Genomic DNA, 22,085 nt, shown 5'->3' with positions numbered 1-22,085 from the left:
TTTATTTTATTTATTTTATTTAATATAAATAATAAAAACTATTTATATTGGTTTTTCATAAAAAGCTTATAAAATATATCTTCCCCAAAATTTTTAAAATATTAAAAAAAACTTTAATACTTTTATTATAATTCTGTTATGAATATTTAATAATACTATTTAAAACTTTCATCCGAAGTTTCTGTAGAAAAATATTAATTGAATTATATAAATAAAATAAAATGTATAATATTAGTTCTGAATAATTTTTAAAAAATCAGAATAAATGAAATATTATAAAACTAAATATTTTAGCTGAACTAAATCCAAAGTTTAGAAGAGATTATATTAGATATTAAGTTATTATTATTAAGATTATTAGTTATTATATTTAATGATTAAGCTTATTTTTTACTACTAATTTTAAAAAATAGAAAACTTTTTTAAAAAAATTTAATATAAAATAATCTTCTTATTCTTCACAACGCGTGTAATCTTAAGATTTAAAAGAAAAAAAATATAATTTAAAAAGCTTATTTTACTTTAAATATTATTATAATTTATAAAAATTTAAAAAATAAAAGAAGAAGATTTAATATTATCTTCTAAAAATAAATTAAATAATTATAATAAACTTATAATTCTAAAGCTACGCTGTAAATAATAAATATAAAAATAAAGAAATAAAAAAATCTATAAAAATAATCTATTTTATTTTAAAATATATTTTTAAATAAATATCATATATTATATTTTAATATACATCTAAGACACCCGCTGCAGTATTATATTTTATTTATTTTAATAAATTTAATAAATAAAAATTTATATTTAAAAATTTAAAATTATAAAATGGATTTTTTTTAAACAGAACTGATTAAGATATAATAGATTAGATTAAAAAAATAGATTTTAATAAAAAAATTGAAAAAAGAATTTTACAGAATTCTTTATAAAAAATATAGTATCTAATATTAGATTAAATAATTATTAGAAAATATAGTTATTAAAAAAAATTAAATAAATAGTATAATATAAATAATTTTTAAAGATTTTATCTATAATATAAATGATTTAGTTTTTCTAAATAGAAAAGAATAATATAACAGACTATCTAAACTGAAATAAAAAAACGAAATAATATATAAAACACTATATATTTATTTTTAAAAGTCTGATTAATAATAAAGAAAAAGTTTTTTTCAGTATAGAATATAAAAATTAAAATATATAATCTAAGTATAATTATAATTATATATTTTTATATATATCTTTTACTATAACAGCAACTTTTTTTATAAAAAGCTAAATAATATTTATATTATTTAGATTTTTTTATTACTTCTGCTAGATATTAATACAGAAAATATTGATTTTTTTTATTATATTTTTTTAAATTAGAAGTTTTTTCTATATATTTTTAATTAATAGTAAAGATAGTTAGATTAATAACCGGTTAATCTAAATATATTTTAACTATATTAAATTTTAAAAAGATATAATAGATAGATTTTAGTATTAAAAATAATTAAAATAATTAACTCTTTAATTTTTAGCTATACTGCAGTTAGATATAAAACTTTTCTTAATCTAACTATAATCCAACAGTTAGATATAAAAATTCTAATTAACCTGATCTGACCTGGCTGTTAGCCACTCTAATTTTATCTTTAGTTAAAGAATAAAGCCGCAACCTGAACAGAATATAAAACAAATATATTAAGATAATAAGTTCGAATATCTGGTTTATAATATTTAAATAGTTACTGAAATTCTATTATTACTTTTTTAAATAAGTAGAATAACTAATATTATTTACTAATAGACATTTTTATAAAAAGAGTAAAAATTGCAGTAAATCTTTATTAAACTTTAAAAAATATATTATTTCTACTAAAACTATGATCTTATTAATTATAAGTATTATAATTAGAATACTACTTTTTGAATTCTTTTTAATATATATAGCGGGAATATGTCCGGTATCTTTACAAATATAAATGAAAAAAGCTAATATGCTGGCTATTTAATATTTATAGTTTAGAAAGAAAGTATACCGATTATCTAATAGAGCTACTTATAAGAAGAAAGTATACAGTATCCGAAATTTGAAAAAAAATAAATATGTTAGTTTATTATTCTGTTTATAATAATAAAGGATTAGCAGACTTCATCTATTTTATTTATTTTAATGTAAATAATCTTATAGACGTATAATTCTTCCAGAGATATATATTATGATATAGTTATGCTATAGTTTAGCTGCCAGATATTTTTATTATTAAAGAATAGATAATTTATACTATACTGCTGTTAGTGTGCCGGAAAGTATATAGAATAAGAAATAGATAAGAATAAATCTTAAGATATAAATTATAATTCTAAAAAAATCCGACTAATTAAACTCAGTATTAGTTTCTTTTAGACTGTGTTATCTTTAATTCTTCTAAGCAGGCACGTGGAAGCTCGCGATGGTTTTGCAGCCCATCTCAAGAGAAATTCACTTCTCTTGCGGCTGAATTAGGATCGGTAAATGGGAGTATGCCAAGCCTCGTTGATCGATGCTTCCACGAGGCACGTTCATAAGCCCACATTATGGTATGGTTGCCTTCCAGATAATGTGGCCGCAGGGCATACTCCTATAGACGCACGGCGTGTACAAAAATGAAGCGACAGATTACATTATCAACTTATCATACCATACTTTTTGACACGGTTATCTGCGTCCAGCTCGCGAGTTCAAAGGAGGCAGTATTGATCATGGGAAGGTGCATTGAGGGCTCAGGGTACACAAGGGGCAGCACACCAAGCCCTACCCGTGTGGAGCGAAGAACCAGTTGAACTGTGAATATGTGTGGCCCAATTTTAGAGCCAGCCTTTTTCACTACAGCCAACGCTACAATCAGAAGTGTTATGTTGGCGCTGACGGAATTGGAGTCAAACCGCACCCCAAAGCAGAATATGTTCCCATCTTGGCTTAATGGTTCGAAGCCTTCCAAGACTAGAAATATGACTAGTATGACTTAGAGGGCATGGTGCGAGACTTCGGTCTCGGGGCAAACACTTTAACCTTATCAGCGGGGTCGAGAGCTCCATCTTCAGTTCGATGTATAAGACAGGGTTATTGTTTGAACTTTGGGCTCATAGGTTGTGTGCTGAAGTCTATTAATTCTGTCCCACGTGGCTTTAGGCGACCGGCAGCATCTTAGCGCGGACCCTGAATTTACTGTTCGCGCAAGCTGTCATTGTACTTGGCCCCAGAAATGCTCAGGAAGCTGTTGCTCCTAATTCAAGAATGACTATTCCAGTGTAGTACTTAACCCTGCCTTTCAAATACCTCTAAGAATACATGAGCACATGCGGACTTAGTGCATCGATACCCCGCATAACCCGGATAGTCTGACTCGATGGCTATTTTTAGTACTGATTGGTAAGCTCATCAAACCACATTTGTCTGTGAGTTAGGGGGAGGTTCGAGGTGCGCTTCTTAAAAAAAGCTCCCTTCCAAAGTAGTAAATGGTCTGGTTGAGTGATAAATGAATGAGATTTTCCTTGAATTTATGGTTGCCTGAATCCCAGGCTTCCACAAAACTGTGATCGGAATGTGTTAGCCCGCAATTATATACGAACAAAGGAGCGACGATACTTATGCGACTGAAGAATCGCTAATAAGGACAGCAACCAGGAAGAATATCCACCGCGAGACCTGTCATGGGAGAGAGTTGAAACCTGCCAATCCAAAAATCATTGAGCCTTGAGCAAAATGACACCCATTGACATATCCATCACCTCAGACCCAGTCTGCCCGCGGGTACGTTCCTAGCATCCCTCCCAAGTAAGCCCCTGTGCCTAAGGAAACCCAAAGTGCTACATCGGCCACCGCCGCCTGACATCTGCCTGCACCAAAAGACCTACCCGGGGCGGCAGTCAAGATGCCATCCGCATCCACCTGGAAACCTTACATTCTGGACGCTAACGCCCCGATGAAGAGCATTCCCTACATGGGTACAATAGTCATTCCCATATACCTGTCCAAATCCATAATAGGATACTAACCGGCCCCCCGGAACGAATGACACAGAAGCTCGGCCTGGAGAACGTCCCCTATGCGCAAGCCCACCTCCAGCGACTGGGCCGCGCCGACGGGATCCACTTCCGCTTCGGCGGGCGGATCGGAGGCACCCTCCCCGCGCACCAGGTTATCATGCTCAGCCAGTTACAGAATAAGTGGCACCTCTCATAGAGCGCATTGGCTGGATCGGATTTAAGTGCTGGTACGGCGGTGCTCGTGGAGGCGATCTTCGAGGCGCATTTCGAGCGGAAGCAGGATATCGCGGGTTTTGAGACGTTGGTTCGATTGGCTGGGCGGGAATGGATGAACGTGTGGTTCGCTCGTGGTTGGAGGAAGGGCGCGGGGTGGCGGAGATTAACAGGAGGGCAAGGGAGGAGGGGATCGTTGGGGTGTGGCACTTTCAGTTGGGGGAGCGGATGCGTTCGTTGAGCGGGGGCAGGAGGTTCCGGAGTTCCTGGAGGCGTTGATTGCGTATAAGGAGGGTTGGAAGAGATGGATGCTTCGAGTGGTGTGGGGGGAGTCGCTTGCGCTGGGGATACTTGCTGATGTTCATGGGTGGAAGCAAGATTGAGAGGCATGAAGGATTGTGGGGGCTGTAGTTGGTGCATGGGGAATATGTGTTCGTTTTCGATTTGCGTTTATGCGCGTCTGGACGGAATAGGTCGCGGTCTGGATTTATTCTGCGGGTGCAAGAGGCTGCAGGAGTTTATGGTTATTGTGGACAGTATCCGGCCCTCGGACTTCTTTGTGTAAGATGCGATATTAGCCTGCCATTCAGCACAAGACCTCGTGGACCACAGCATTCTCCACTCGAGTTGGATACCCGATATAGATTGCGATACGAACACCACGATAAGCAGTTTAAATCTAGTCAAATCCCCGAGACTTGTCAGAAGCCAAGTTCACCGGTCCTTCACGGGGGCGTTGAGGATGGCTAATACATGGGGCGACTAAGGATAGGGTATTTATGCAGCAGACCCTATCAGGGAGGAGCGGCCAACCCTCCCGCAGAATGACTGGCATCATCTCCCCATGCATTCATTATTTTGAAGGATCTGACCGCCAGGGTTAAACTCATCATCTGCTGGCAGGATCCGTTGCTACCCGATTTGACTCAAGATAATTGTACACTAAGATGAGACAAGAGGGCGATACACACGCGGACGGGACAGCATTCACAATACGTAGACGGTTGACATCGCATGATGAACACAAAATACAAAGATAAAGCTGGTTGTCTCCAGTCTCACGCAACTACTCAAGTGGGTCCTGCTGGGGCTGTCGGCATGTGTTTCCTGCTCCGGTGATTAGCAGCGCATCGGGGTGAAGCTAAGCTCTAGGCTGAAATGGCGGGCACAGCGTTTGTCTTGGCCGCCAAGCCGCGTGGAGAAAATGCCCCATACCGACATTTGCCTGCGTGGCAGCCAATCAGAGGCAGTTCTGGCCCGAATTGAAGCGGTGATGCTGTGTTATGCCCAAGTGTAGTCGGCGTGCATTTCCTTCCGAGTTGGGAGTGAATCTTGCCCCTCCCCCCTCACTTAACTTATTATTCTCATGCTTAGTCACGTCGAAAGATAACTAACTAACTTATGGGATAGAAAGACAAAAGACAGCCTGGGACTACTGGCCCTACTAGGCAGACTAGTTTCTGAAAATCACATCGTCACTACTACCTAGCAATTGCATCGTTACCAGTGAATCTGAACACGAGCACGCCAGGCAAAATGGAAACCGACACGCAGATATCTAGTAGTACAAATTACCTTCCCTGGGGTTTTGAACCTCCCCTCCAGCACTACTACTACCCACCAATCATCTACCCATCACCATTTTACCCATCATCGGTCATCTCCGATTCCTTCATCCTCCGGCCCTCCATGTCCAGTCGGAGCTACACCCTCAACACGATGCCAACTCTCGACCTCCCGCCCGAGCTGATCCTCATGGTCGCCAACCACCTCACCAAGCGCAGCGACATCAACGCCCTAGCCCGAGCCAACCGCCGCCTGCACAGCATCGTGAACCCCTACCTCTACCGGCAGAACGCACGCCAGCAGAAATCGTCCGCCCTGGTCTGGGCCGCCCGGCGCGGGGTACCAGGGACCGCGCGACACAGCATCGCCGCCGGGGCCGACGTCAACATCCAAGCAAAGAAGGCGCCGACCCCGCTGTGCATCGCGGCGATGCGGGGCCGCGCCGAGGTCGTCCGCCTTCTGCTGCAAGCCCGCGACATCGACGCCAACCGACCCAACACCGACGGCAACAGCCCCCTGATCCTGGCCATTACCTACCGGCACACGAACGTGCTGCGCGTGCTGCTGGAGTCGGGCCTCGTCGACGTCAACTCCGGCCACCTCCTCACGCCGCTGCTGCACGCCGCGTTCATGAACAACGTCAAGGCCGTGAAATTGCTGCTGGAGCAGGACGGCATCGACGTCAACGTGACGGATTTCTCCGAGAATACGGCCATTCGCTATGCGGCGGCGTTTGGGTTCCATCGGGTGATGAGGGTGCTGATTGAGGATGGGCGCGTGGAGGTAGATGAGAAATGTGGGGAGAATGGGCAGACGCCGTTGTCGCGCGCGGCGGCGACGTTCTTCGATGCGACGGTAAAACTGCTGCTGAGGACAAGGCGGGTGGATGTCAATTCCAGGGATAATCAGGGCCGCACCCCGTTGTCGTGGGCGGCGGAGACGGGCGCGGAGGGCGCGGTGCGCATGTTGCTGAAGGCCCCGGGAGTGGAGGTCGATGTGCGCGATCACGAGGGGTGTACCCCGCTGTCTTTAGCGGCGAGGAAGGGCCACGAGGCGGTCGTGAGGCGGTTGCTGGCGACGGGAAAAGTGGATGTCGATTCCCTGAATGAGAATGGCTGGAGTCCCCTGTTCCAGGCGGTAGTCCATGGGCATGAGGGGGTCAAGAACTTGCTTCTGGCAGCGGGGCGGCAGGCGTGATCTTTGTTGTAGCGGGTGCTTTGGCGTTGGGGCGAAAGGGTTGCACATGCACATAGCATCGTTCATTGCATTCGCACTAGACTGTACGAGTCAAGATATGATTCAGAAAGTACTCAATCATGCTGTATCTACTGCAATCTACTGCAAACACGAGTTTATCTTCAATGCTCGGATGCTGATATGCCTTCAGACCAACCCCTAGTAGTCTCTAGAGAAGGTAGAGACCAGAGATGCAAGGTTCCGAAGTATAAGTAGTAGTAGTACAGCCCGACTGATCAACGACCAATGGTTACATCCACCACCTGCACAAGGCCAGACCAGTCTTGGTGAGTTACACAGACAAGCCCTCCCTCCGATCAAGTACGTTACACATCGCATCCAAACCCACTTCGGTACCAGAAATTTAAGTCTTATATGTACATCAACCCGCTCTCTAATCACCAGAGAAACAGACCTACTGCAAGAACCACAACCTCACTCCCTCAAACTAACCCACACCCCATCCCTCTGCAATAGCGCCATTCCCAAATCCTCCCGCCAGGGCCTCCCATCTCTCACCTCCAGCCCAGCAAACCGCTGCGCCAACCGCACAGCGACATACCCCACCTCCATGAAAGCATACTGCTGGCCCAAACGGCCTCTCGGCCCACCACCAAAAGGCATTGCTAAGATGAAACAAAGAGGATTACCGCTGACAGTGGAGAGAATTAAGGCTATGCCATCATTAGGGGTCTCGGGTGGGTCAATTTCTTGCATCTTGCATTATTCACCTCAGCACATCTATTTTCATTTGGGAGCCTTACAGAAGTCACGCAAATTATCTGAAGCGTCGTTCGCTAATCTTAGCAACATATCTCAGTGGAAGCTTGTGAAGAGCCCTGGCACCAATGTAGCTGATCTGCGTCCACAGTGCTGTCAACACATTTTAAACTTTGGTCGACCCCGCACACTGCTCGCAGCTAACGATTTGACAATTGCGGTAAACAGTCTTTTTTTCCAGAACAAAAGGAGTCTTCCGGTGTATAGCTCATGTGTTTCTTAAATTAACCGCACGTCGAAGCAATTTCGACATACTCAACCCAGAACAGTCGACCAATCTTCCCTCCTGATCCATTCCTCCAAGCTTGTCATCGGACAATCAATTCCTGCCTGAAAGAAGTCAGCCCTCAACCCACACATCCATAGATAGACAACATGTCTCACCCTTCGTATATCCTCCGCCGTCAACAAGCTCCCATCACCCCCATCATACCCCGGATCCGTCGAATAGGAGAACATATCCCCCACTTCGCGGCCAAACTCCGGTTCGGGCGCTTTTGCAATGAGCTCCTCGAGCGTGATCTGCCGATACCGCGCCGCCACCGCGTTCACATTGCCCCAAATCCTCATATACTCTGCCCAACTGCACCTCGTCCCACAGACCATATAACTCCTCCCGGGCGGCATCTGAGCAACCGCATACACAAACCCACCTAGATCAGTTTGCACATCGAGATGGGGCACCACAGCATCCGGGGCTGTGGTGAAGGTCATCTCCAACACATCCTCCCCGTCCTCCGTCTTGCCCTAAACACCCGAGTCAGCCAACCCTTACCTCCTCATGCTCCGACCCAACGCAACACTAAGCTCTCCCTAGAAGGGAACAACATACCTTCCCAAAATACGCCCCGGGAACCAGCTTATAACTCGAGGTAAAGTACCCCGTCTGCACACATGAAATCTTCGCCGCCAGCGCCGGATACCTCGCCCGTACATAATCGGGGAACACCTCCGCCTTGGCATCGAAATGGTACAGCTCCCGAAACCGGCCCCCGCTGCATCGCGTCGCGTGGCTCAGCGTCGAGACAATGAACCCGTTCGCATCGAGCGAGTCCACCGTCTGCGCCGCCGCATCGGCGATGTTCTGCCCCTGCTGCCGCTCCACCCGGTAGGCGTGCTCGCGAGGCGAGATGCCGGCGGCGGCGGCCTGCTGGCGACCGGCCGGGCTGAAGAAGGGTTCCCAGTAGTTAGTGACGCTGAAGATGATGTTTGCGCCTTGAAAGGCCGGGAGTAAACTGGTCGGGTCGTTGAGGTCGGCGGGGATGAGCTCGACGCCTTGCTGGGCGAGGGTCTGCGCGGTCGGACTGTGTGGGTTGCGGGTGAGGCCCCGGACGTGGAAGGTTGGGTCCTGTAGGAAGCGGCGGGCAACGGAGTGGCCTTGGTTGCCGGTTATGCCGATGATGCAGATGGTTTTGGTGGGTGGCATCTTTACTTTGCTTGCAGGGGGTGGTTGAGTGGATGTGCACGATCGAGTTGGAGAGTCCGTTGGGGTGTTGTGGGTGGGGTTGATGGGTTCGTACCCCGCTTTTGCTAGTCGTACGATATATTTCTAGAAGTGTTCGATTTCCTACTTACATGCTAGGGTCAAGAACATGATACTTGGAAGTATAGAATGGATGCTCAGTGCTTTCCAACTATAAGGAGGTTACTTTCTTAGTGCTTTTCTTTTCGTTATGTTTTTCTATCTTTGAAAACGCCGAAAGAAGTTCCTCCGGGAGGCTTCAGGCAACATTATCCTGATCAAGGTTCCCCTGCTCCCGAAAATCTCACGTAAGACGGTGACAGGGTTCGCAACAGGTTAACAAATCCGGCTGTCGACATTGAGATTAGCAAGGACAAAGAGCTGGTTACCGCTTTTGGTTGAAGCTTTCACTGATGCCTAGCTTCCAATCGCAAAAAAAGCTCCTGTAGCCCGCAACAAGCCAACACCTGACAACAACACTCACAACAACTACCATCTACACGCACCCGATCATGATAATGAGTTCTCCAATTTCAACGGACGCATTCTGGGGCCCGCCAACATCCCATGCAAAGTAAGTCTCGACCGAAGTACACACTGTCTCCGGCCCCATCTTCCTAGTGCCATCGCCAAGTTAACAATCTTCATCCAGTTTCTGCGACGAGGTATCTCCCACCAAATACACCAGTAACCCCAACCGCATGGCAATAATATTTAACTTCTGTAACCAGGACTATACCATAACCCGCTACATCGCCGAATTCAACAACACCCTGACCAACCTCACCTACAGTAACCCCCACACCCTCGCGACACTCTCCCCAAACGGAAACGACAAAACCTAATCCCAGTCCAGCTCTCTACGCCCTCCACGGCCTCCGTCATCTCCCGCACCAACCCTCTCCATCATTTTCGCGCCGTATCCCATACTACGGCCTCATCGGCGTAGGCCTCTGCTCCGCTGGATTCCACCTGAGTCTGAAGTATCACACGCAGATGAGTGCGTCTCTTTCCTCCTTCTCCAGCTTACACTTCTAATCTAACCGCGCAACACTGACCACCACCACCCTATTGCCGGGCTAAAACAGTGGACGACCTCTCCATGCTCCTCACCACCACCCCGCTCCTCCACCGCGTGCTGACCGTCAACACCAGCGCACAGACCTCGTCGCGCATGGCGCTGGCGCTGGGAGCCACGCTGCTGGGCCTCGCGGCCGTGCACGTTGCGACGGACGAGCTGGTCCTCCACGCGGTGAGCTTTGTGGGCAGTGTGACGGTCATCGGGGTGCGGACGATGCAGTTGATCCAGCAGCGGACGAGCCGGGGGTCCGTTGCGAGGGAGGAGTTGTGGGCGTTGGTGCGGTTTGGGGCTGGTCTGTCTATCCCCGTTCCTGTTATCTACTGAGTAACAACTATGCTGATGACTGCTTGGTATGCCGTCTGGCTGGTGGACGGCTGGGCTTGTCCGGTTTTGCGAAGGTGGAGGGCGGCGGTGGGGGTGCCGTGGGCGTTTGGGTTGGAGTTGCATGGGTGGTGAGTCACTTTTCCTCATTGTCTAGCCCGCAGATACGAGTTGGTTTGTGTGATGAGAGTTGATGCTAAGACTGGCGGTGTTTAGGTGGCATATCTTCACCGGGGTGGGCGCTTACACCTTTATCGCGGTGATTGACCACCTTGTCTCTGGCGCGGAGCATGCGGATCTGCAGAGGTCGGTGGCGTGGCCGTTGAGTTGGATGGTCAGCAGGACAACAGAAGCCAAGGTGAAGGAGTGAGGGTTGCTGTTTCCAACTCGTTCAGTTGTACCTCGTTCTGTGGTGTGTGTGTGGTGGTATGCCTCGATATGAGTAATCCGACGGCATTTCCTCTCCACATTCTGGCCCCACCTCCCACATATCCTGACCCCACCCCTCCTCCACATGCACAATTTGTACTCATACGAGTACATAAAATCCAGCTTCGTCGCCCGTGGCTATCCTGCTCTGGGCATTAGTAATTGCAAAACAACCAAAGATAATCGAGTGCGCGGGGCCCCAGACAGAACTCCGCAAAGCTTAGCTCCCTGCAAAACAACACTCCCAAAAGTGTAAACGTGTGAGAAACGCGCTTGGACGAGACGCAAGTCAAACGTTGATCGCCACCACCTACCGTAGGGCGAACAGCCCGGTCCCGCATGGCAAATAGGAACATGGCAAAAAAACAAAATGCGGGGCCTCGAGGCTAAGCAGGGGATTCCCCATCTTTCTCCCCTCTTTTCACTTTTCAGTTTTTTCTATTTCTTGTCAGCTTTTCCCTCTTGTTGAGTCTTTCCTATTTTTCTCTTTGTTGCATAGCATAGAGCTTGAGAAAGGTTGACTGAATCCACACAATGTCCTTCCAACTGCACAGTGCCCCGCCCTTCCGGGCCGAACACATGGGTTCCTTGCTCCGGCCCCAGAACCTTCTGGAGGTGCGCGAGAGGATCCGCGACACGGGCGTGTCCGAGGAGGAGGCGGGGTTGCACGCGGTCGAGAAGCAGACGGTCGGCGAGGTGGTCCAGCTGCAGCGGGATCTGGGCTACAAGGCCGTCACCTCGGGCGAGTTCAACCGGACGCGGTTCTGGGGGCAGATGTGGGATGAGTTTGAGGGTATGCCTCCATCATCGGACGAAAGGAGAACGACGGGCTGACTGAACGCTGCAGGAACCGTCCGTCTGCAGGACGCGGAGGCCTCGATGTTCCGGCTGTACCACCCGGACGTGGTCAGCCTGATCGAGAAGGACCGCAAGGTGATGCCGGGCGACTCGGTGATCGCCGGCTCGAAACTGTCCTGGAGCGCGGAGAAGTCCGTGTCGAACCTGCACGAGCTGCGGCTGGTGCAGCAGGCCCTGCCCGAGAGCGAGTGGGGCACCATCAAGCTGACGATGATCACGCCGGCCTGGTTCCACATGCGCTACAAGCAGGGCAAGGCCTACAGCCCGGAGGCGTACGCCAGCGACGCCGAGTACTTCCGCGACGTGGCCCAGGTGTACCGGGCGGAGCTGGCGGCGCTGTACGCGGCGGGGCTGCGCAACGTGCAGTTTGACGACCCCGGGATGGCCTACTTCTGCTCGACGGCCTTCCGCCAGGGCTGGGAGGCCGACCCCGACAACCTCGGCACCGTCGAGGACCTGCTGGATGCCTACATCCAGCTGTACAACGACTGCCTCCGCGACCTGCCCGCCGACTTCCACACGGGCATCCACCTGTGCCGCGGCAACTTCATCGGCGGCCGCCACTTCGCCGAGGGCTCCTACGACATCATCGCCCAGAAGCTCTTCCAGGACCTCAACGTCCACACCTTCTACCTCGAGTACGACAACGAGCGCTCCGGCGGCTTCGAGCCCCTCCGCTACCTGCCCAAGAACAAGAACGTCGTCGTCGGCATCATCAGCACCAAGCTCCGCGCCCTCGAGGACAAGGAGGCCATGAAGGAGCGCGTCTACCGCGCCGCCGAGTTCGTGAGTGCCGGCAGCGGCGAGTCCCGCGAGGAGGCCCTCAACCGCATCTGCGTCAGCCCGCAGTGCGGGTTCAGCACCCACGAGAGCGGCTACCCGCTGAGCCTCGAGGATGAGAAGAAGAAGCTGGGCTTGGTTCGCGAGATCGCTGATGAGATCTGGGGCCAGCCTTAGGTCAGTATGGCTTACTGATATGGTTACTTGGGGGCGGGCAGGAGTTAAAGGGATATTTTTCTGGGCATTTCAACAGCGAACGGAAATTGTGACGATGTGACACGAGATATGTATTCAACAGACGTAATCAGAATGACTGCGGGCGGCATGTATATAGTGCACTTGGGGGGGGGATTGGGCCGACCTTGGTTGATGAATTCAATGCAACAAGTGATGTTTGACATTTTCTCAGTGCAGTTAGAGTTGGAGTTGGTGAGTGTAGAAGCGGCTATTGCGGACGTTGGTCTTGCGTTCAGGAAACCCTCCTAAGCTCGTCACCAAAGTTGGGATGATGAACTCCGTGAGGGATTTAGGACCAGTGCTTGGTCGCTTCATCGGTTTCCGGCTGAGTGACGATGCGTCCGGAAGAGCTACGAATGTACCCTGGGAGGTGTTTCATTGGATGCTGATCGCGGCTCGTTGGAGTCGGGTAACCGGCCAAGCACTGGAGACGGTCTGTAGAGCTGTACCGGTGAAGTACCCGCCCCTGAAGCTATTCCTATCACGGATCAAGCCCAGTGGCAACTTCAACAACCATGTATGGATGTGTAAGCGGAAGCAGCCAAGGGCCAGAACCAAGGGATGTGGTGGTCTGTGGCACCAAGGTCAACAGGGTCAAAAGCCAAGATCTGCAATCTAGTCCAAACAGCCTAACCCTACGGCTCAGCCCTAGAATTGACCTATTCACCAAATTCATGCATGATGCTGTTTGCTACATCTTTGTCGTGATTGAAGACGTGCTTTTTGGCATTGTATGGGTAAGTTGACGTGAAGGTCAGCAATCGTGATACCATGTCGTAGAATGCAGTTTGGTTTGCTTTGAGGGAAATAAGGTGAAACATCCCGAAGCGAGCTTTAGGCCGCGTGGACGGAACCACCAATCAGCGGCAGCAGACCCTCTGATCTGCAAAAGGGCCACGCCAGCTTCTTCCGCCACGCATCAAATCAGGTTTCATCCAGAATGCCTACTGTTCCACTCGCTTAAGCTCCTACCTACATCCTCTCTACGCCCATTTCCCTATTCCATCGGTTTTCCCGACTATGTCCCGTCCCCGTCCTCGCACGGGAAAATCCAGGGTCACCTTGGCGAATGCGACTAGGCGCCGGGAATGTGATGAAGGCCCTGAAGGGTCCTCTGTCCACGATTTACTCAAGCTCATGCTCTGCTGGATCGGAGCATGCAGCAGACAATTGGCAGTATCGAACCGCATGCCAAGGAGTCAGAGAAAGATCTCGCCCACGTCAGCATTTTGCCGCAGTGGCCCCTGCCATCTGTCATCCTGAGACGCAAGCTTCCCCAGTCTCCTGTTTGGCACTGTCACTGCATCACATTCCCGTCTATGATCCGTGGCTGGTTCAGCATGCTTTTAGCAGACGTCAATGGCCCCTAGGTTCGATCCTTGCTGAAGATAGTAACGTGGGGCCTAAGCAGACAAGCTCGAGTCGGCAGGACTAGGTTGAGGGCTAGGTGAATCAATTGCAAGGTCCTTCCAGCTTGCCGCTGGGGTGGGACGTGTAGACATCACATACCCACCAATTCGGAACAGCCACAACCGCCGTGGTCTGTACTTGAGTGAATGGATGATCGCAACTCCATCCACCCACCATCATTGGGCAGAGATTATCAGACGAGGTTGATCTCCTCCACCGACGATCTGAACCCATAGGTACCATCGGCAAGCATATCCGTCTCGAGTGACAGCGATATTCGGAGATTTTGTTGTATTGGACCTGCAAGCAGTTCATAGTCACGCAGAATAGCGTCTTGTCGAGGACGTTATTGCTTTCGAGGACAAGCCACAAGGGAAAGACGATAGAAAGAGCAAAGCAAAGATGAAACAACGGGTGTCCCGTGACGACACATGGATTCAGCCACCGTCACTCGTCATTTTCCCTTTCCTTCTCTTTTCCGCGTCCACTCTTGCATGACTGCATGGCTCACAGACCGAATTCCTTTAGCCTCAGCCCTGTCTCTAGGTATTAGACTCACCCGCACTGACCCAGGCCCACTAGCATGCTTCAACATTATTAGTCGAGTGGGGGTCCAGCGCCAGCCGTGATCGATCCACCCTCGGGGTCTCTGGGTCCAGAATAGCCTGGTGATTTATCGCGAACAGTCAACGTCTCAGAGTTCTGCCACCCGAAGTCGGCGGCTCAGAAACATGACGAATATCGAGATCAGCATGTACGTATGTATCAAAGAGCGCGTCGGTATGAAGACGTCGTGCTATAAAACCTCACCTCGATCCATTCAGTTCACCTTTGGAAATCAAGCAGCTCAGTTGATCTGAACGCCCATCACCTGTCCTTTCAACGAAGAAAACTTCAATCCACATTCCTTCTACTTTCTTAGTCTTTTAATTGTCTTTCTCTTTCCCTTCCCACCCATACAGTCAATCTACAAGATGAAGCTCTCCGCATTCGCCATCGCCTGTATCCTCGGCTACACCTCCGCCCTGCCCGTCTTCGGCGAACAGGCTCCCACACAAACTGGTGTTCAGCCCACCGGTACTGCGGCCTTCCAGAACCCTCCTCCATCTGGCTCGGCTGGACCTGCTCCCTCTGGTGGCCCTAGTGGCTTCGGTCAGCAGGGTGGACACGGTGGTTCTGGAGATGCTTCCGCTGGCGGTCAGGCATTCCCCTCGGTGACCTTCTCCGGTGCTGCTCCTTCCGGAGGTCCTGAGGACCACCAGAAGCGTCAGGTCGAGATCCCGGCCTCCTTCACCGAGGGTGGCTCTGCTCCCACCGCTGCTCCTTCTGGTGGCTTCGGTGGTGCTTCTCCTTCCGGCTCGTTTGGAGGCACTGTTCCCTCCGGATCCCCCAACGGCCCCTCCCCCTCTGGCGGCGTTGGTGGTCAGGGCGGCGCTTCTCCCTCTGGTTTCCCTGGTGGTGCCTCTCCCTCTGGCTTCCCCGGTGGCGCTTCTCCCTCTGGTTTCCCTGGTGGTGCCTCTCCGTCTGGCTTCCCTGGTGGCGCCTCTCCCTCCGGTTTCCCCGAGGGTGCTTCTCCCTCCGGTTTCCCCGAGGGTGCTTCTCCCTCCGGTTTCCCCGAGGGTGCTTCTCCCTCCGGTTTCCCCGAGGGTGCTTCTCCCTCCGGCTCCCCTCAGCAGGGTCACGGCTCGCAGAGCCACCACGGCGGCCACAGCGGCAACAAGCAAGGCCAGTCCTCAGACAACGCTTCCTCTGAGTCTGAGCAGAAGGTCGAGCGCCGCCAGTTCGACCAGAACCAGGGTTCCTCCTCCGAGGGATCCTCCCACGAGAGCGGACAGGGCCGACAGGGCCAGGAGGGTGGCTCTTCCGGCTCCAGCGGCAGCTCTTCTGAAGGCCCCTCTCCCTCCGGCACCGTTGGTGGCTCTTTCCCCTCCGGCTCCTTCGGTGGCCAGGGCGCTTCCCCCTCTGGCTTTGCTAGCGGTGGCTCTTCTGGTTTCGGAGGTCAGGGTGCCTCCCCGTCCGGGTTCCCCGGGGGCGCTTCTCCTTCCGGCTCTGTTGGTGGGCAAGGTCCCTCGCCCTCCGGTTCTTTCGGTGGCCAGGGCCCGTCTCCTTCTGGCTCCTTCGGTGGTGCCGGTGCTGAGCCCTCGGGCGCTCCTTCCGGCGCTGCCCCCACCGGTGCTTCCGGCTCTTTCTAAGCTTGTGTGGGAAGATTCTGTTTCTCGCGCTGCGTATACACTCCTTCGACTGTTCGATGTTTAGGTTGTGGATAACCTCTATAAGCACCGCTCTTCGACTAATGGAGAAGGCATGTGGAGGAAGCGTTCGATTGAGTACGAACCATGGGTCTGCGCATACGATATAGGCCAGAGAACTGTCTTGGTGGAGAATTATGTACAGTACAATAATCAGGCAGCTTGAATCAGACTATTCTGCTATTTGAAAACGGCTTCATCCTTGCATTTATATGGTAGCTATATTTACTCTTCACATCGAATATATCCAGCATCCAAAATGAAGTCATTAGAACACATGAGTTCACCAGATCCTTCTCCACCAACGTAGCCCACCCACTCCCAACATCCCCAAACCAACCACCCTCAACCCAAATACTGCCCCTAATCCTTCACAGCAGCCCCCTCCCGCTCGCGCTCCTCCCCCACATCCTCCCGCCCCTCCCCATCCAAGGACCCAGCCCATACCCCCAAACGAGCCCGACTCCCCTCCTCCCCCTCCAAACTCCCAACCAGACTTGTCGCCCTACAGACAGCAGAATCAGCATCAACCCACCCCAATCCACTCTCCTAATCATGTGCCAGAAGAACAAACTCACCTCTCCTCCCACCCCTGCAACCACGCCGTGGCGACCGTCACCACAATCAACAACCCCGAGATAACCGTGGCCGCCACAAATCCGCTCCGGTACCGCGGCGCATCGACCTGCTGCCACACGACGAGGGGCAGCCACGCCTGGAACACGTAGGCCATCTCGTTCATGCTCCCGACCACGAGGGCGCGCTCCTCGTTGTCGGCCGTGCAGATCTCGTGGGCCCAGCTGTGCCTTTTGTCAGCTTGTCTTATCCGATGCCCGCCAAAACACTCAAGATGATCCCGAACGAGGGATTGGAGGGAGAAGGGGGGGGGTTGGTTATAAGGTAGAAGAAATGGTAACGCAAAGGCAAAGACGTACGCCATACACAACCCACTCAGCCCGAACCCCGCGCCGGACAGGATGTAGCAAGTCCATTTCCAGCCTACGGGGATATCCCAGATCGCGAGGGAGATGTAGCAGGTTATGTTTATGCACTTCTGGTGGTTAGCCTTTTCGTGGGCTTGAGTGAGAAGGAAAGTGGTGGGTCGGGAGGGTGGAATACTCCGCCGAAAATAATCCACGGCCAGCGTTTGCCGCGGAGGATGGTATCGCTGGTCCCTGCGCTTTTTTTCAGTACGACGTGTATGCCCAGAGTGGTGGATGGATGGACCTACACGCGTAGATTAGGGTGGTGACCACCTGCACCGCCGAGGTGAGCGTCGGGTAGGCGTTGATCTGGTCGATCGTGTACTTGGGGCGCGTGGAGGCTTTAAGAAATCTATCCCTTACCTATCAGGCTCAGCCTTCCCTAATGTGAAAGGGTGCACGTACTGCTGGAAAACAGGCTGCGCGCCCGCTGCCCCGTTGTTGAACGTGCTGTCATCAGATGATCCCATTAGCCATCCCCTCATACAGTACCAGTTGATGGAGGTGTAGGAGGACTCACATGTAAACCAAAGTCAGCATATAAATATGCCACGAGCCAAAGATCTTCTTCAGCTTGGCCTTGGTGTAGGGCTGCCGGTTCTGGCGGCCTTCGAGCTGCATCCGTTTCTGCGCGAGTTTCACCTCCTACCCCAGTAGCATCGATTATCAGGTCCGTCATGCACTGTGCTGTACCCAGGACTGAGAGAGCGACTCACCTCGCGAGACAAATACCACGGCTCCGAGATCTCCGGCACGTCCGGCAAGACAAAAAACCCGCTCAGCGCGACGGGGAGGGAGATGATCCCGTCGACGAGGAATAGCCTGTTTTTCTCGTGAGTTTATACTTTTCAACAACTTGTCAACACGATGAGGATAGGTCCATGGGGATATACCACTGCCACCCCTTAAACCCGCCCCTCCCGCCCAGCCGATACACCCCCGCCATCAGGTACCCCGAGAACATACTCCCGATCCCGCTGCTCGTGTGAAAGATGCATGATCGCTTCGCGAGCTCGTCCTTGCGGTACCAGCAGCCGATTATGTATTGCATCCCGGGATAGAAGGAGCTTTCGGCTAGTCCTTTTTGCCATTCCGTGTGGGTTAGCTGGGCTGGGGGTGCGCTGGAGGGGCAGGGGGTCGAGTACCGATGAAGAACCGCAGAACATAGAAGTGCGTTGGGGTTTTGGCCCGGGAGAGTGTGAAGGTTAGGATTGTCCAGAGGAGCTGGCGTGTTGTTAGAGCTGGGATGGGTGATGAATGAGGGGTATGGCAGGGCAAACCTCCATGGCGGGAATCCAGTAGCGAGGGCGCACTCGTGTGAGAAGCATGTTACTCGGGATCTCGCCAATGACATAGCCCACCGTCCAGCAGGCTTGCATGTAGTTCAGTTGGTTGCCATATAGCCCGAGGTCTTCTTTCCTGGCGGGAGTTAGTCGGGTTGGAGTATGGAGTGTGAATGTTCGGGTTTGTGTACGAACATCCCGGAGACGAAGGCATTGTTGATGTTCACTTGGTCGAGGTATTTGATGAAGTATCCTGGAAAATGAGAGGGTCGATTAGAATCGTAAGCAATGTTGGATATGTCCTGGGAAGCCCACCGAGAGTTGCAAAAGTCAATATCGCCGTGTCAAGCTTGAAGAGAAGTCGACGCTCCTCGGGCGACTTGTCGAAGGTATCCCAGATGTAACTGACCCATTTGCGCTTGGGTGCTTTGTGGACAATGGGTTCAGATGAGGAGACAGCGCTCTCGTCTACTATAGCTGGTGAGGGAGCCATTGCGGCTGTCGTCTTGATCTGAGTATCCCTAGCCGCGAGCTTCAAAAGAAATAAGAGGTATGGAAGCCTCTTGCATGATATGACACGTCATCCTAATGAGGTCACTGACTACTACGAAGAGAACGTATGGCCTATTCTTCTTCGATTGAATTTGACTGACCGTACAACCTGATCCAGCAGAGCTGTTCCCCTCTCGCAACGATCTCGGAGCTGGGACAATACAACACAACCGAGTCATCATTACCTACCCCACTCACGCCATTCGTGCATGAAAATGTCAGCCTGTGAGCGCTCAAGTATCTCGGAGATAAGGAATCGTGCTTGTTGGTGATCATGCGGGAGGTCTAAGGCGTGAGGGGGATGCATTAATCACTGGTTGTCATAGGGTATTGGAAGCTCGTCATCGACGATGCAGATGATGTGCCTTGACCAAGAGTTGGTCCCGGCGTAGACCCTACTTCGGCTGTATGCGCTAGGCTGTATGCTCTATTTCTACCAATATCTGAAGTTCCAGTCTAATGACAGGATATCCACTGCTCGCCAACGCCACTATCTCGTCTCGCGCTCCCTCCGCCAATTAACCCTTTGACTCGTTCGCGCTGGATCGCCTTGGCTGTATGCCAGGTCTCCGTATGGCCGTCAATGACAGGCAATCCGCGCTTCTCTCTATACTTATTGATCCAGCCCATCAGATCGTCCACATATACCTCCTCGACATCCTTGAGCGAATGAAAGGTCTTGCCGCTGCCTTTCGTTTTGATCTTCTCGGCATACTCCTTCCGCATATCATCCTCTGACGGAACTTGAGCGATCCCCGCGAACACGTTCGCGACAACGATTGCTTGGAACTCGAACAGGGTGAAGGTTGCTGTATAGTAGGGGACGCCCACGAAAGCGAGAGTGGGATCCGGGATGTAGAAGATATCTTTGTGTAGGTTGTGCACCTGCGTTCCGTCGGTAACAAGGATCGTCTCATTCGCTTTCTCGGCTGGTGTCGCATCGTCGTGAAGTTCCGGCAGGAAGGGCAACGTGATATGGTAGCCGGTGCATATGATCACATCGTCGATCTCGCACAGCTTTTGGCCGGATTTGAGATGGATGTTCAGCGGGAGCGCTTGGTCGTCGGAAACTGTTCCGTTCTTGTTGGTGATCTCGAAGCGCTCCACTTCGCCAACTCTGGCCGCATTGTCCGGAAGGATGCTGGATGGCAGATCGAATATGCCATTCCGTGTGCTTTGGTAGACCCGCTTAGCGAACGGGCCGATCTCTTTGGCCACGTCGGTGGATGATACTCCGCCTCCGATAAGTAGAACGTTCTGGTGCAACGGTTACTCCTGTTCGTCTCGACTTTCCGAGACTGAGGTTCATACCTTGTCCTTGTATGCGTTAGGCTTTCGATAGGCTTTTGAATGAATGATCCGCGTGGGCCATCTTGTCTTTGTGTCTGAAAGTCCGGGAATATCCGGTACGCGGGGCGCATGGTAGTGACCGGAAGCCACGATGACCGCATCAAATGTCTAGTCATGTATATCAGTATCACAGTCTTCCACGCGCTTTCATAAGACCTACCGCTGTCTCCTCGTGTTCTTTCAAACTCTTCGATTTCCCATCCTCTCGCAGAGTCGACCAGGTGACATGCCATTTATGCCCGTCTTTTTTGACGCTGGTCACGCGCGCGCCATAGATAGTGACTCCATCGGCGCCAGCCTTTCTTGACGTGTCCTGGATATACTCCTTCATCACCGTGTGGCTGACAAACTCTGGCGTACCCTCTGGCCAGGCATTGAGCTTCACCCGCATCAACGTCGTCTCGACGTTATTCTTTAGACCGACATAGCAAGGCCTACCACCGTCAGCACTGACACAGCTACAGCGCGGATGGCAACACCTACCCAGGAGGAGCATGCTTCAGCGGCAGCGAGTCTTCATCAGACTTTTCGCCCTCCCTGTGCCGCTCGGATATGGATGGCTTCATAGCCGGGTAGTTCGGTTCAAGAGGCTTCCGCTCATCGTAGAGCCTATGCTTCTGGTTAACACGACTCTGCGCCCACCAAAGGAGAAGGTCACACATACCACACACCACCAGCGGCATGATTCCGCTCAAACACCGTGACATTAATGCCTGCAGCAAGCAGATGGCCGGCGGACGTGACCCCGCTGATGCCGGCCCCGATGACAGCGACGTGTTGGATGTGACGGGTCATGGTGATGTCGAGAATAAGGGACCCAGGTTTGCGTAAATTTTACCATCCTCTCGAAGCGATGGCCGTATACCGTGACATTAAGAGTACTGTTCATGGGCCCATATCGCTAACGCTATCTCAGGCGCATAAGGTGTAATAGTCCCACCAACTGGACCGAAGCGAAAGTCCATGTAGCCTAGGACCGATTATCGCTCGAACGTCAGCGCCCTGATCCACGATGGTGGCATTGACCAACCGGATCATGATGCTGAATGCATTACAAATGCAGTATGATGAGGCCATCGTATCCCTGCATGGTGATTCCTAAGCTAACTGCCGAGTGGAGACCCATGCGTGTTGGAAGGTTCGGTTGGAAAAGATAAGGACTGAGTCAAATGAGGGGAAGAGGACAGAAAGGAGGGGTTTCTGAGCATAAATCCCACGGTTTCGAGTTCATAGGACGAGTGGGATGCAAAGGCGCAATGCCGTGCAACG

General features: G+C 50.6%; 8 protein-coding genes across 8 annotated transcripts; 4 read left to right on the top strand and 4 right to left on the bottom strand.

The window, feature by feature from the left end:
• Positions 1–3,830: 3,830 nt before the first annotated feature.
• Positions 3,831–5,007, bottom strand: ASPACDRAFT_127999 (uncharacterized protein). Its single transcript, XM_020197093.1, has one exon. It carries the CDS (start codon positions 4,657–4,659, stop codon positions 4,084–4,086), a length of 576 nt encoding a protein of 191 aa, XP_020051168.1. The 5' UTR covers positions 4,660–5,007; the 3' UTR covers positions 3,831–4,083.
• Positions 5,008–5,627: 620 nt separating this feature from the next.
• ASPACDRAFT_127998 (uncharacterized protein) lies at positions 5,628–7,192 on the top strand. Its single transcript, XM_020197092.1, has one exon. It carries the CDS (start codon positions 5,776–5,778, stop codon positions 7,000–7,002), a length of 1,227 nt encoding a protein of 408 aa, XP_020051167.1. The 5' UTR covers positions 5,628–5,775; the 3' UTR covers positions 7,003–7,192.
• A 536-nt stretch (positions 7,193–7,728) lies between these two features.
• On the bottom strand, positions 7,729–9,480 carry ASPACDRAFT_127997 (uncharacterized protein). The gene is made up of 3 exons (XM_020197091.1): positions 8,654–9,480; positions 8,206–8,568; positions 7,729–8,151 (listed from the first exon to the last, which is right to left on the bottom strand). Exons 1-3 carry the CDS (start codon positions 9,245–9,247, stop codon positions 8,077–8,079), a joined length of 1,032 nt encoding a protein of 343 aa, XP_020051166.1. The 5' UTR covers positions 9,248–9,480; the 3' UTR covers positions 7,729–8,076.
• A 321-nt stretch (positions 9,481–9,801) lies between these two features.
• ASPACDRAFT_48519 (ceramidase) lies at positions 9,802–11,055 on the top strand (the record flags this gene model as incomplete). The annotated part of the gene is made up of 5 exons (XM_020202149.1): positions 9,802–9,857; positions 9,936–10,075; positions 10,140–10,283; positions 10,372–10,645; positions 10,902–11,055. 5 exons carry the CDS (start codon positions 9,802–9,804, stop codon positions 11,053–11,055), a joined length of 768 nt encoding a protein of 255 aa, XP_020051165.1.
• A 593-nt stretch (positions 11,056–11,648) lies between these two features.
• ASPACDRAFT_48518 (cobalamin-independent methionine synthase II family protein) lies at positions 11,649–12,929 on the top strand (the record flags this gene model as incomplete). The annotated part of the gene is made up of 2 exons (XM_020202148.1): positions 11,649–11,907; positions 11,962–12,929. The coding sequence occupies 2 exons, from the start codon at positions 11,649–11,651 to the stop codon at positions 12,927–12,929; spliced, it is 1,227 nt and encodes a 408-aa protein (XP_020051164.1).
• A 2,367-nt stretch (positions 12,930–15,296) lies between these two features.
• Positions 15,297–16,843, top strand: ASPACDRAFT_1892212 (uncharacterized protein). Its single transcript, XM_020198660.1, has 2 exons — positions 15,297–16,034; positions 16,062–16,843. The coding sequence occupies exons 1-2, from the start codon at positions 15,374–15,376 to the stop codon at positions 16,589–16,591; spliced, it is 1,191 nt and encodes a 396-aa protein (XP_020051163.1). The 5' UTR covers positions 15,297–15,373; the 3' UTR covers positions 16,592–16,843.
• Positions 16,844–17,222: 379 nt separating this feature from the next.
• On the bottom strand, positions 17,223–19,407 carry ASPACDRAFT_37324 (putative MFS transporter Liz1/Seo1; the record flags this gene model as incomplete). Its single annotated transcript, XM_020200287.1, has 12 exons — positions 17,223–17,448; positions 17,584–17,699; positions 17,768–17,823; positions 17,880–17,983; positions 18,037–18,081; positions 18,152–18,276; positions 18,348–18,453; positions 18,525–18,741; positions 18,777–18,855; positions 18,912–19,050; positions 19,110–19,167; positions 19,230–19,407. The coding sequence occupies 12 exons, from the start codon at positions 19,405–19,407 to the stop codon at positions 17,223–17,225; spliced, it is 1,449 nt and encodes a 482-aa protein (XP_020051162.1).
• Positions 19,408–19,867: 460 nt separating this feature from the next.
• On the bottom strand, positions 19,868–22,057 carry ASPACDRAFT_1860708 (putative FAD dependent oxidoreductase). The gene is made up of 5 exons (XM_020197765.1): positions 21,481–22,057; positions 21,300–21,425; positions 20,977–21,250; positions 20,778–20,924; positions 19,868–20,723 (listed from the first exon to the last, which is right to left on the bottom strand). Exons 1-5 carry the CDS (start codon positions 21,609–21,611, stop codon positions 19,923–19,925), a joined length of 1,479 nt encoding a protein of 492 aa, XP_020051161.1. The 5' UTR covers positions 21,612–22,057; the 3' UTR covers positions 19,868–19,922.
• Positions 22,058–22,085: the final 28 nt, after the last annotated feature.

The sequence above is a fragment of the Aspergillus aculeatus genome (assembly GCF_001890905.1).
Source record: "Aspergillus aculeatus ATCC 16872 unplaced genomic scaffold ASPACscaffold_24, whole genome shotgun sequence".
NCBI lineage: Eukaryota > Fungi > Ascomycota > Eurotiomycetes > Eurotiales > Aspergillaceae > Aspergillus > Aspergillus aculeatus.
This window is presented reverse-complemented; position numbering and strand designations above follow the sequence as displayed.

Bases quoted from the DNA above. Each gene is read 5' to 3' on its own strand.
- ASPACDRAFT_1860708 (XM_020197765.1), bottom strand. From the start codon at position 21,611: ATGACCCGTCACATCCAACACGTCGCTGTCATCGGGGCCGGCATCAGC. The intron at 21,251-21,299 runs GTAGGTGTTGCC...TGACGGTGGTAG, and splicing joins CTGAAGCATGCTCCTCCTGG to GCCTTGCTATGTCGGTCTAA. The intron at 20,724-20,777 runs GTATGAACCTCA...CCGTTGCACCAG, and splicing joins CTAACGCATACAAGGACAAG to AACGTTCTACTTATCGGAGG.
- ASPACDRAFT_127997 (XM_020197091.1), bottom strand. From the start codon at position 9,247: ATGCCACCCACCAAAACCATCTGCATCATCGGCATAACCGGCAACCAA. The intron at 8,569-8,653 runs GTATGTTGTTCC...TCGGGTGTTTAG, and splicing joins CCGGGGCGTATTTTGGGAAG to GGCAAGACGGAGGACGGGGA. The intron at 8,152-8,205 runs GTGAGACATGTT...GACTTCTTTCAG, and splicing joins CGGCGGAGGATATACGAAGG to GCAGGAATTGATTGTCCGAT.
- ASPACDRAFT_127999 (XM_020197093.1), bottom strand. From the start codon at position 4,659: ATGCACCAACTACAGCCCCCACAATCCTTCATGCCTCTCAATCTTGCT.
- ASPACDRAFT_1892212 (XM_020198660.1), top strand. From the start codon at position 15,374: ATGAAGCTCTCCGCATTCGCCATCGCCTGTATCCTCGGCTACACCTCC. The intron at 16,035-16,061 runs GTTTCCCCGAGG...CTTCTCCCTCCG, and splicing joins CGAGGGTGCTTCTCCCTCCG to GCTCCCCTCAGCAGGGTCAC.
- ASPACDRAFT_127998 (XM_020197092.1), top strand. From the start codon at position 5,776: ATGGAAACCGACACGCAGATATCTAGTAGTACAAATTACCTTCCCTGG.